This window comes from Ochotona princeps, chromosome 2, assembly GCF_030435755.1.
Source record: "Ochotona princeps isolate mOchPri1 chromosome 2, mOchPri1.hap1, whole genome shotgun sequence".
In the NCBI taxonomy this organism is placed as follows: Eukaryota; Metazoa; Chordata; class Mammalia; order Lagomorpha; family Ochotonidae; genus Ochotona; species Ochotona princeps.
In genome coordinates, this window is record NC_080833.1 from 166,072,715 (window position 1) to 166,085,606 (window position 12,892).

The 12,892-nt window shown below is 42.1% G+C and overlaps 1 protein-coding gene and 1 pseudogene across 1 annotated transcript in view; one reads left to right on the top strand and one right to left on the bottom strand.

The window, feature by feature from the left end:
* Positions 1–12,892, top strand: part of XPR1 (xenotropic and polytropic retrovirus receptor 1) — a 209,739-nt gene that overhangs the window by 154,764 nt on the left and 42,083 nt on the right. The window contains exons 10-11 of the mRNA XM_004598637.4: positions 5,719–5,890; positions 6,887–7,081. Coding sequence (XP_004598694.2) covers positions 5,719–5,890; positions 6,887–7,081 — 367 coding nt within the window. The remainder of the gene's footprint in view (positions 1–5,718; positions 5,891–6,886; positions 7,082–12,892) is intronic.
* LOC118760390 (U2 spliceosomal RNA) lies at positions 10,885–11,049 on the bottom strand (annotated as a pseudogene).

Sequence of the window (12,892 nt, forward strand, 5' to 3'; positions counted from 1 at the left end):
ATGTTAGTTGCATAAAAATATAGTAATCATCAGAGCTGAAGGAAATAATGTTTAATAAACACTTGTTTCCTGCTATGATTATTGTGAAACACATATAGAAGTTATTTTTAAAGCAGATTTTAGAAGACTGAGAAGGAAACCTGGGTACTACTATGGTCGTCACACTGCAGCTGTGCGGTTGTGTACATCGTGTGCTGGTGCGTCCGTCTCTGTTTGAATAGCAGGTTTGATTCATGCACGATCAGTTGCTCTTATTAGCAGAATGATTCCCTGTTGAGAAGAAATGTGTCTCTTCATCCACTATGTGCTCGTAATAGATGAGGACTTGCTAATGGAATAGGCTGGCAGAATTTGTACAGGCAAGAATAACAGAATAATTAAGTACTCTATTAGAAGGAGTAAAGAAGCACTACATTGTTATTTTTGTAATAATAGCTAGAAACAAGAGAATGTTATCACTTATAGATTATTTAGTATTTGTTAATCTGTTGTTGGTTTGTTTAAATTCCAGCCTCGCTTATAAAGCTTACCCTTGCATTTATTTCTAGTGAATTGAGAGTGTTTTTACTTGGTAAGATACTCCAGTAGTGTTTGTATATGTGAGGGTTTGTGTGTGTGTGAGAGAGAGAGAGAGAGGCAGGGAGAGATAGACACTCTCCAACTGGTTGGAATCTGGAAGGAACCAGAAATGCAGCCCTAGTCCCTCATGGAGGCAGGAACTCAGTTACTTGAGTCATCCCTGCTGCCTCCCAATCTGCTTTGCAGGAAACTGGATCCAGGATTCACACCTTGGTATTCTAGTATAGAGCGTGAGCATTTTCATTGCTAAGTTAAAACACCATCACCTCCGGTACAGCTTTTTAAAGCCTCGTCCTCACATAAAACAGTATTTCCTCCTTTTCACCCCAGCCGCTGCCCTCCCCTCCCCCCGCACCTCTCCCCTCCCCCCAGCTTTTAGTAGGAAAAGCATGGAAGTCCTTGGTCATAGGGATAGGCACTGAGTACTATTGATGTTCATATTTGCACTGAAATCTATTGAATTGATGCAAGCTTTCTCTCCTTAAGCAAGAACACAGTCATTTTTTGTGAAAGCTGATTTGTTTTGATATGCATATTTATGTCAGGTTAATGCAGCTTATTTACATTCATTAAGTCATTGTTGGTTTTACCAAATCTGTGTCTGCCTCAGTTGAAAATCCATACAGGAAGAATAAAAAGTGCCTCAGATTTTCTGGTAAAAATTTTTAGCGTATTCTAAAAAAAAAAATAGATTAATTTTAAAATTTAGAATCCTTCACTAAGTAATTTAGAAACCAGTGTTTACTCAGTGTTTTCTTTAGTTCTGTAGTAAAACGTTTATATGTACTTTGTGTTGTAAGAACACAGAGGGGGCGAGGCCAGCATTTTGGCACACCTGTGTAAGCCACTGCTTGCCACTGTCACACCTGATATGAAGTACCAGGTTGAGTCCAGGCTGCTCTGCTTCCAGCCCAGGGTCTGAATGATGTGCCTGGGAATGCATTGCAAGATGGCCTGCATGTGGGAGACCAGGATGGAATTTCTGGTTCCAGCTGTGGCCTGGCCCAGGCCCAGACCTAGCTCTTGTAGCTGTCTGAGGAGTAAACAAGTATATGCAAGGGTTCTGTGTCTTTCCTTTATTGTCTTTCAAATAAATCTTTAGGCAGAAACAAAAAATGTATAGAGATATTTTCTGATTTTAGCAATATACTTTGTAGTTAGTTTTTTAAAGACTCATAATGTTGGACCTTCTTTTAATCTTCATGTTATGAATGAGGAAATCTGCCTTCGGAGAAGTTCACTTGTAAGATCATGCCTCCAGTAAGCTGCAGAGATGTGGTGTGAACACAGGCTGCCTGGCTCCACAATCTGGACTCTTTAATACTTCCAGTTAGAACTTAGACCTGTTAACCACTTCCTCTAAGTAAACCTCTAACTTCGATGCTGTGTACCAATATCGTGGTACACAAAAATCAAATTTGGAAAGAAGGTGTGTATTTGTAAACTGCTAAGCGGAATTTAAAACTCCGTCTTTTTAGCTGTTCATATTAATTTGGAAAATAATGTTAGCATGTTCTTTGTGCGGATCTGGCATCTCTAATCGAAAATCTGAAATGCTCAAAATCCCCCAGTTGGGTTTTTTTTTTTTTTTAATTTATTTTATTTTAACTGGAAAGTCAGATATACAAAGAGGAGGAGAGACAGAGAAAAAGATTTTCCATCCAATGACTCACTCCCTAAGCGACCACAACGGCTGGAGCTGAGCCAATCCAAAACCAGGACCCAGTAGCCTCTTCTGGGTCTCCCACACGGGTGTGGGGTCCCACGGCTTTGGGCCGTCCTCGACTGCTTTCCCAGGCCACAGGCAGGGAGCTGGATGGGAAGCAGAGCTGCCTAGAGTAGAACTGGCACCCACATGGGATCCTGGTGCATGCAAGGTGAGGACTTCAACTACAAGGCTCCCACGCCAGGCTCCAAATCCTCAGATTTTCGAGTGCTAATTTGACACCACAGTTGGAAATTCCTTATCTCACCTAAAGTGATGGGTCCCGATCAAAACAGAGGTGCACTGGAACTGTTATGTCAAAGTACCTCCAGACTCTGTAGATGAGGGATGTATGAATCATAAAGGAGCTTTGCATTTAGGATTTAGGTGCACGAGTCTGTATGGAATACAGGGACAGGCGTGTGGCACAGCAGTGAAGGTGCCAACTGGCATGCCCACGTCCTGCATCAGAGTGCCTGGGATGAGTCCCAGCTTCACCTGCTTGTCCAACTTCCTGTTGATGCGCACTCCCAGAGGCGGCAGATGATGGCTCAAATGCTTGGTTTCCTGCCACTCATATTGGAGACCTGGATTGAGTTCCGGGCTCCTGGTTTCAGCCATGGTGGGTATTTGGGGAGTGAGCCAGTGAATGATGGATTTTTCCTCTGTGTGTCTGCCATTCAAGTAAATGAAGTATTCAGAAAAGAAAACCCAGCAATAATACAATAGGGGCTTGTTCTGAGTGTGTAGTAAAATATCAGGTATCCTGAAATTGTTTCTAACTGTTACAGTACTATTACTTTAGGAGTTACTATCATTTTAATCAAACGTACAAGGTAGAAATGTACAGTTTAAAAGGTATTAGTCTGGGGCCCGGCGGCGTGGCCTAGCGGCTAAAGTCCTCGCCTTGAACGCGCCGGGATCCCATATGGGCGCCAGTTCTAATCCCGGCAGCTCCATTTCCCATCCAGCTCTCTGCTTGTGGCCTGAGAAAGCAGTCGAGGACAGCCCAAAGCTTTGGGACCCGGAAGAGACCCAGGTGGGAGACCCAGAAGAGGTTCCTGGTTCCCGGCACCGGATCGGTGCGCACCGGCTGTTGCATTCACTTGGAGAGTGAATCATCGGATGGAAGATCTTCCTCTCTGTCTCTCATCCTCTCTGTGTATCTGACTTTGTAATAAAAATAAATAAATCTTTTTTTAAAAAGGTATTAGCCTGAATAAAACTAGGAGCAGAGTGTGTAACAGGATTTTTATTTAACAGGTTTTAGATAAATCCAAAGTCAGTCTGATCACGTGCAAATGTCAGGAAGTTGAGTCTGGTGTTTATTTTCTGCTTCTTGTTCTACCTCTGATTAAGCCACTTTGTTCCTTCTCTGTATTTCCAAGATGCATGCACCCCTATGACCCCATATGTGATTAAAATTACATCTTCAGCTGTTTGCCAGGCTAATGAATGTCTTTTAGGGTACTGATGTTTTATTTCTGTTCCTTCACAGATACATACTGAACAAGAAATCTTTGTTAAATGTGTGACTGAGTATAATTATGCTCTTTGTTTTGTTAGTTTTCAAAAAACTTATGGAAAACAGGAATTAGAGAAAAAATGCCTAGATTTCAGCATTTGTTGCACTCAAAAGACGGCTCTGCCTTTTTATTCCGTTTTCCAGGAATTTTTAGAAGAACCTTTGTGTCACGCATGACAGGATGTTGTTGTCTTTGTTCTTCCCTTTTCTCCCTCACCCCGTTTGGTCTCTTGCCACTCCCTTCGCCATCAGTGCCCTGGCTCCTGTTCATCTGTTGTCTATAGCTCTTAGGGAGTAGCAGCCTGTCTTTGAGTGTCAGGTTGACAGAGTAGAGAAATAAAGGTAGCTCGTCTCACATCAGTTTGAAGGAAGAAATTGGCCCTAGACTAACCACTTCACAATCTGTGCCAGAGACTCAGAGTTCCTGTCCGTTCCTTTGGAATTAAAGTCTAAATCGCCCTCTCATCTCTGTCTCTGTGAATGCTTGAAGTCTGTTTTGCATCCTAGAGCTTGTTAGAAGATTAGAGGTTTCTCAGAACCTCCTTGTGCATGAGTAACTAGCAGCCCTACCAGAAGATTTCCGCTCTATCTAAAGCTTGTAGTTCCAGAAGATACAGCTTGTCGGATTTGTTGGACTTCAGTTCTGGCACTGACCAGGAGCCTGAGCCATGGAGCCAAAATATATCAGATTTAGAAAATTGCTCAACACTTTGATTCTACCTTGCAGACACTAGTCTACCTTCCGGTGTTTGAAAATAATATCAGTCATAAATAGTTGGTGCGTAATACAGCTATTTATATGCCTGAAATACTGGAAATATTTAGAGAAAGAAGGCAAGGAGCTAGCCACAGGTGGGAGATGATCATAGCTTCAAGTTGAATGTGTCTGCTGAGTGTTTTCAGGTGGCTGAGAGACCAGACATTGCAATTCATTTCCTCAGACCTGCTGGTTAGTCAGTTTCTTGTTTCAGGGATCCATTTTGTCCTGTGTGAGACAAGAAGGTGAGAGAAGGAGGAGGGTTAAAGCTGCCTTCATCCGTCCTTGTTTCACGCAAAGCCTTGTCCAAAGAGTTTGCATACATTTGAACCTGTTTCTGATAGTTGTTAATATCTATGTCTTCCCTTTGTGCAGTGCCAGGGTTTTCCACTGCAGTCTTGAACAGGGTTCCACAGGTTTACACTGGGGTGAATTTGTTTAGGTTTTCTATAAAATGGCAATATATTTGTATAATATCTAGTTCATACAGTTGTGACAGGGATTAATGTGGACATAAGAAGTGAGGGAAATAAGCTCCATGTTAATGCACAATGCACTCAGCCATGAAGCATTTACCGTTTTCAGAACAGTAGGAAGAGGGCTGATTTTTATGGTTCTGTTTCATGATGAGTATAGTCATCACCATGGCATTGGTAAAGTCAAAGTAGCTTGGTTAAAGAATCAGGTAAATACCTCAGATAGAATGCCATTTCCCCCTTTTTTGTAGGCAAGGATGTTTTGTATTTCCTTAGCTAAAATGGGATAACATTCTAGAAATGATTCTAGAGAACATTTTTTAAGAATTTAAATGTTGGGCTTTCTCTGATTATTTGTGCCTTCCAGCACTCTTTGTCTTAAACTCTGCCTACTTGTTTGCTTTCTGTTTTAAAATTATGGCTATTTCTGCCTTCTCTTTCCCTTCACTGTTGTTCCCTTTCTTTTACATTGTCACTTTTCTTCGTTACCTGTTCCAAACATTGTAGTCCCAGTTGGCAACCAACTGTTGTTGGCAGGTCCCTGTCAGGGTCCATGATTGATTCATTAGTTTCTGTTTTATCAACTGAAGGAACCATGCTGAATTCTGAGACTCAAATTAGCAAAACTGAATTTGACTTTTCGAAGTTGACTCATTTTTCCTTTCTTCCCCCTCAGTTTCGTGTATTCACTGCCCCCTTCCATAAAGTAGGCTTTGCTGACTTCTGGCTGGCTGATCAGCTGAACAGCCTGTCAGTAATACTAATGGACCTGGAGTATATGATCTGCTTCTATAGTTTTGAACTCAAGTGGGACAAGAGCACAGGACTGTTGCCAAATATTACAAAAGGTAAGATACAAATTTGCATCCACAGGCCTGAATTGTCATTATAAACCAAGAAATATTGCAAGTGATAACTGAGAAAGTTAAGGTCGTGATGAAAACTCATTCAGTAACATTTATATGTTTAATTAAATATTATTGGCAATGTGTTACAAATCTTTGTATCCGAAATAATTTGGCTTTTAAATCATGTTATGACTTTAGCCATTCATTTGCCAACAGGTTTATAACTTCGGCTTAAAGAATGCTAAAACTGTTTTTGAGTTGGTAATTATATCACAAACGCTTTTCATGCCAACATTTTGTCATCATAGTATTGCTCTATAATGTTATTTAGTTACCAAAACATTATAAGCATACTAATTAGAATTAAATGAATTGCTTTGAGAAAGTTAGTATAGATTATTTTTTTTTCATTCTTGTTTTTCTCTGAGTGTCCCAGTGTCAGGTTGCCATCATGACAAAGACCTGATTTAGCTGAATCATGCAAAACTTGAGTTACCAAAGTCAATGATAAGCCCATTGCCAGCATAGTGTTACTGATTGCCTGTTGTAGGTTAGTCACATTATAGAACATTACCAGAATTCAAAGAAAAAAATTGGTTTGCCAGCTCTGTTCTTATTATGAAATACAAAGTCTATTCTTAGTTTCAAGTAAAAGAACACAAGTACAATGTTAATGTCTTGGAATTTCTGAGATTGTCTTGAGTTACCTGTGATAAGCACAGGTTTTACAGATGTTTCTAATCACAGACAACACTTGTGTCCCTCTTTGTCCTAGTTCTCGTGGTTTTAGCATACTCCAAAGAACGTGATCGCTGGTCGGCTGCCCCAAGATTTTGCCTTCTGTCTTTGGCTCATCTACTGTCAGAAGCTTGGAAACAAAATGATTTCCAAAGAGGCCTTTTGCTTTTATGGACTTGCTGATAGTTCTACTATGGCTAAATTATATGAGCAAGTTCATGTTTTGTAACTAATTCTTTTGCTTTGATGTCCTCACAGAAACAGAAGTTTGCCACAAATACACCTACGGGGTGCGAGCCATTGTCCAGTGTGTTCCTGCGTGGCTTCGCTTCATCCAGTGCCTGCGCAGATACCGGGACACGAAAAGGGCCTTTCCGCATTTAGTCAACGCTGGCAAATACTCCACCACTTTCTTCACCGTGACCTTCGCAGCCCTCTACAGCACTCACAGAGGTATTTTGTGATGAACTGTGAGTTTTCAAACCTGAGTCTGTTTCTTGCTGTGGTCATTTTTCTACTTGTTGTACTTTTTTGTCCGCTGATTTTCCTTTTTCAGTTATGCTAATTGGTTTCTGCTCCCAATTTTAGTCTAATGCTAATATTTACTGGCAGGTACCATTGAAAAGAAACACATTACATAGAGTAGGAAGAATGTGTGATAATGTTTCAAATCTTGAATTATTTTTAATTGGCTCAATCTGTGGCTGTACCTTGGGCTTTCTTTCTTTTTTTTTTCTTAATACTTCTTTATTCATTAATGAGGTTGGGAATAGCAAGGTGAAAAAGATTCCCTGTGGCAATCAAGTATATTTTTAATCTTTTTCCTTACCAAGTAGTAAGGATTGTTTCCAGCCCATTTAACTGCAAATTGAGTTCTCTGATCTCTCTAGTTTCTCATCTCCATGGCAACCTGTTATTACTTGAAACTACTCTTCTGTTGAGAAAAGAAAAAAAGCTTTTAAGTTCTGAGCCACATGCAGTCACTCCTTTTGAATTTTTAACCGTTTCCCAAGAATTGTCAATCATCCCTCTTCCTTTCTTTGACTGAAGTCCACTCCATCTTTGTTCAAATCAATACAAACCCACCTCCTAGATGATACTCTTTCTTACCTGTAAGTAGTAAAAAAATTTTCTAATTGAAATGGTTTCAGTAATTTTTAAAATACTTTAGGAAAGTATTCTCTATTTTTTTTTATATAAGATTTATTTACTATCTTATTCGAAAGGCAGAATTACAGGCAGAGGAGAGACAGAGAGATCTTCCATCAGCTGGTTCACTCCCCAGATGGCCACAGCGGGCAGAGCTGGGACTGGGACTGGGACTGCAGGCCCCAAGCACTGGGGCCATTCTCTGCTGCTTCCCAGGCTCATTAACAGGGAGCTGGGTGGGAAAGGAAGCAGCTGGGACTGAAAGCAGTGTCCCTGTGAGATGCCAGCAGCACCATAGGCAGAGGGGCTTAGCCTGCTGTGGCACGGTGCCAGACCTACCTGCCTCGCCCCACCTCTGTGTGTGTGTGTGTGTGTGTGTGTCCAGAGGCTGTATTTTAACAACCTTACTAGCCAGCTTGCCGAAATATGTGTGATGGCCATGAAAAATTTCAGCCTTGTTCTAGTAAACCTTGAGCTAAACCTTGATGCCGGAGTTTAGCTCCAGCCGAGAGTTCGGAGCTCGGGAAGGGTGCGTGGAGTCGGCGATAAAGAAAGACACAGACACTGACACTTGGTGCATTCTCACAACAGCCCAAGAAAAAGCTGTCCTTTTTATTTACTCAAAACCTCACAAGCTTCTGCACAAGCAACTAATTGTTCTGTTTTTTTACTTCAAGACTAAGGGGGCATGTACAGACATTCGGTCATTCCGTCTGCACTTCAGGGCTAAGCAGGTATCCCCAGAGATAATTCTTTAAAACACTATATTCATATTCTTCAAAGCAAGCCATTATTCATTCTTTAACAGTAGCCATGGAGCAGCAGTCAGGACTCCAAGGCCAAGGCACATGCGATTACCTGCTAATCAGTAATACATTCCTACCACATTTCTATTTCTACAACTTGCCCATTATTCAATGGGAAAATAGTTTACAAGGGAAAAAATATAAATCTAAAAGCAAAAATTACAAATATTAAATCCCTCTACAACTATAGACCCTGCAACCCCATAAATAAAACAATAATCAAAAACATTTTTCTTTAATAAAAGCATCCTTAATTCCTCTAGCTAAAAATTATAGAAGCAGCTAAAACAGCTACATTTTCTATGCTCCAAAAAATTGCAAAAACAGGCTAGCCTATAAAATAACAGTAACTATACTTATTGCCATAGCAATTTCAGCTCTCACTCCCATCACTTGCATTCCCGTGGGTCCACTGGGTGCTACCTGACTGGCCAGGCCCTGGAAAGGAGGCAGATCCGCCTCACCTGTGACCTCCTGTCTTCCTGCTGCCTCCTGGCCTTGAACCAGTCATTATTTTAGAGCAGGGCACTCGTGCAGTGCTCCCAACACCTTGATATTTAGTTCAGCAGGAACTGTTTTTAAGCAGGTTCTGCAGTTAGAGTACTGTTGATAAATGAAGCCTGTGATTTTACTACCACCTAAGCATTTTCACGTGACTACGTGCCTCGGTAAAGGAAACACATTCTCACAGTTTCTGTAACACTGGCTCTTACTTTTTCAACTTGGGTCGAGGCTGCCTGACACTGGGCTACCAGTACACCAGAGATGATGTTACTCAAAGTTTGGCCCTGTTCCCAGTGTCAAATCCAAACAATGAGGATTGGATTTGAGGGTAAAGGAAAGAGAAAATTTAACCTACCGACAGGTGAGGAGGTAGCAGAGCTTTTGTCTCAAGAGCTCCTGTGCTGCTGATTGAGGGTGCCCTGGGGTTTTTAAGGAGGCTACGAGGAAGGGAGGGAGTCAGGAATGAGTGGAGTGCCATGTGACAAGGGCCTGGGTGGAGTCACGGTGGCCATTCCGTCTGGTTACACAGTCAGTTGGTGACCAGGTTCCTGTTTGGCCAGCAAGTGGTGCTCTACGTTCCAGGGAAACTTTATGATGGCCAAATGGACACCAGTACTTTCTGCCCTGCTTCTGGAATTCCTTGCCTGGACCTGAAAGTCTCCTAAACAAAACCCCAAAAGGTAGTACCAGTCCTCAAGGTCTGACCTCAGGGATCTGGTGTTTGGAACCTTCTCTTGATTCATGAGTTAGTTTCAGTGCTGGGATAGGCTAGGTATGGACACTTCAGGGGTTGAGGATGCACTGGGACCCGGCGGTATCTGACATTGGCACTTAACGCTCTCCTGGGGGCTCAGTTTCCAGGAGTCAGTGAGCAGGATTATTCAAGAGGAAACTTGAGAGAAGAGTGAACTTCTTTAGTGCCAGATGCGCTCTTCCCGATTTGCAGGTTGGCAGGAAGTGGGGAAAGGGAGTTGGGGGAGGTTGTCAAGCAGGTTTCTAGGGTCTGTGTTGACACAACTTATGCTGAAGACTTTTGTGATAAGTAATTTGACTGGTGGGGGGATGGTTTCTGATTGTGAATTCTGCCCTTATCTGACGCCCTCCGTGGTAGCCGGCTCCCTGCTGTCAGCTCCTGAAATATTAGATCTGCATCTGCTTCAGCAGATGTTTTGATCAGCCACGAGATTAGTAATTAGCTTTTGATGATTAGCACGTGAGAAGAAAAGGAAACTGTATTTTTTTTCTTACAATTACACTTTTATGGTTTGTCCCAGGAAATAATGTAATAAAAAGAAATTGTATTCATTATGTGAATCAGTTAAATCTTTACTGATTCAGACATGTGCCATGATTATGATTGTTACTAGAGAATTATAAATTGATTTGATGTTTGTATCTTATGATTCCTTTTATCACAAACTAATTTTTTATTTATGAAGTGAGTACCATATTTGGTCAAATATTTTAGAACAAAATTCTTTTAATACTAGTCTGCCTCTATGAGAGTCTGAACATCTGAATTATTCAAATTGATAAACCATCCAAATTTTAAAAACAAGACTTAGAGAAGTAAAGGTTTAATTGTTCCTGTAATCTGAAGACATTGTATGTGGGGCTAGCGCAGTAGTTTAGCAAGTAACCTGTACGCCAGCATCCCATATGGGGCCAGTTGTTACCCAGATGTTCCACTTCTAATCCAGCTCCCTGCTAACGTGCCTGGGCAAGCAGCAGAGGACTTGAACCTGGGTATCCATCAGGAGGCCCAGAAGAAGCTCCTGGCTTCTGCCTTGAGCCTAGGCCTGCTTGGCAGTTGTAGCCTTTTGGGTAGTAACACAACCAGTGGTAGATTCTCTCTCCCCGTCCCTATTTCGCTCTGTAACTCTGCCTTTGAAGTAAATAAATAAATAAACAAATAAATAAATATTTTTACACTTGATCTTAGCCAAAAGGCCGAGAAGTGATTAAATAAATAAATAAATAAATATTTTAAAAAGGTGTTTTGTTTGTCTTCCACTTAAAACAGTTTTATAAACCATACACCTCTTGATGTTTTAAATTTGTAGCTGAAATATTTCATCTTGCATTTTAATAATTATAAATAACTTCATTTCCAGAAGTATAATTTAAAATTTATGTTTTAAAGCAATGGCTAACTTTTTCTCCAGATATATGCAGGAAATCTGAATAGAAAGCAGCTTTGTATTGAGAACACCTGAAGGCTCTCCGTGTATGCCCTTGAAAGTAAGAAGAAAATGATTTGAGCTATCAGCAAGAAGGAGTTTTGATGGGTTTTGATAGTGTTATTGTTAGAGTGTTTTGGACTTTATGCATCAGAAAGATAAATCTTTAAAGCACCTATTGTGGGTCCCCAGCCATAAGCTTCTTGTGAGGTATAAAGTGTTGGAATGGGAACAGGATGCCTTTTCTTTGTTATAAATTTATGTTCATGATGTTTACATAGTTAAGGATGTATGCCCATGTGGACCACTGATTAGGGTCGGAGGGTAAAGGAATGGAGGAAATTGGGTGAGACAATAGTTTCCGGTCTCCTTTTTCTAATGTATTCTGGGAAAATGGGGAAAGGTGGGGAGCAGGCTGCCTCTAGCAGCCCAACCACCTCAGCTCCCTGGGGTGGGGGACAGCCACCCGATGCCATGCCAACGTCCCTGATGTGGAGCATACTCTGAGGGCACTGTTAAAGTGGTTCTCATAGTTCTAAGATGCTGTTGATTTTGTTGTTCCAAGGATGAGGAAATCCTTCTAAGGTCCATCGGCTGAAACAGTCAACCTTAGAGTCTCAATTCACCTAGATGCTTGCTGTCAAAGTTTGGCCAGGAGAGCTGACCAATCTGTTCTGCCCTCCATAATACTAGATGTCCTCTGCAAGCCTCAGTGAACTGGTTATCATGTCCCCCGTGTGCATCTGGGCATGCTGTCCACTGCACAGGCCTAAACAACCAAGGAGACCCAGTTCTGACAGAGGCACTCCCAGGTCAGATCACACATCCTTTAATTTCCCTTGTAGATAGAGTTCTGAGTCCAGTGGTCCAGACCTTGTCTGCCAGTGTGCTCATGTCTGCCACAACATATCTTTTAAAAAAGGCAACAATGAGACTCAGCACGGTGGCCTAGCGGCTAATAAGTCCTTGCCTTGAATGCACCAGGATTCCATATGGGCACTGGTCCTAACCCTGGTGGCCCTGTTTTCCATCCAGCTCTCTGCTTGTGGCCTAGGAAAGCAGTCGAGGACATCCCAAGGACTTGGGACCCTGTATCTGCCTGTGAGACCCAGAAGGAATTCTTGGCTCCTGGCTTCGGTTAGGCTCAGCTCCAGCCGTTGTGGCCGCTTGGGGAGTGCATAACAGATGGAAAATGTTCCTTTCTGTCTCTCCTCTCTGTATATCTGACTTTGCAATTAAAAATAAATAAGTCTTTTTAAAAAAGGCAACTATGGGCCCGGCGGCGTGGCCTAGCGGCTAAAGTCCTCGCCTTGAACGCCCCGGGATCCCATATGGGTGCCGGTTCTAATCCCGGCAGCTCCACTTCCCATCCAGCTTCCTGCTTGTGGCCTGGGAAAGCAGTCGAGGACGGCCCAAAGCTTTGGGACACTGCACCCGCGTGGGAGACCTGGAAGAGGTTCCTGGTTTCCGGCATCGGATCGGTGCGCACCTGCCCGTTGCGGCTCACTTGGGGAGTGAAACATCGGATGGAAGATCTTCCTCTCTGTCTCTCCTCTCTGTATATCCTGCTTTCCAATAATAATAAAATCTTTAAAAAAAAAAGGCAACTATGTTGGCACACTGGC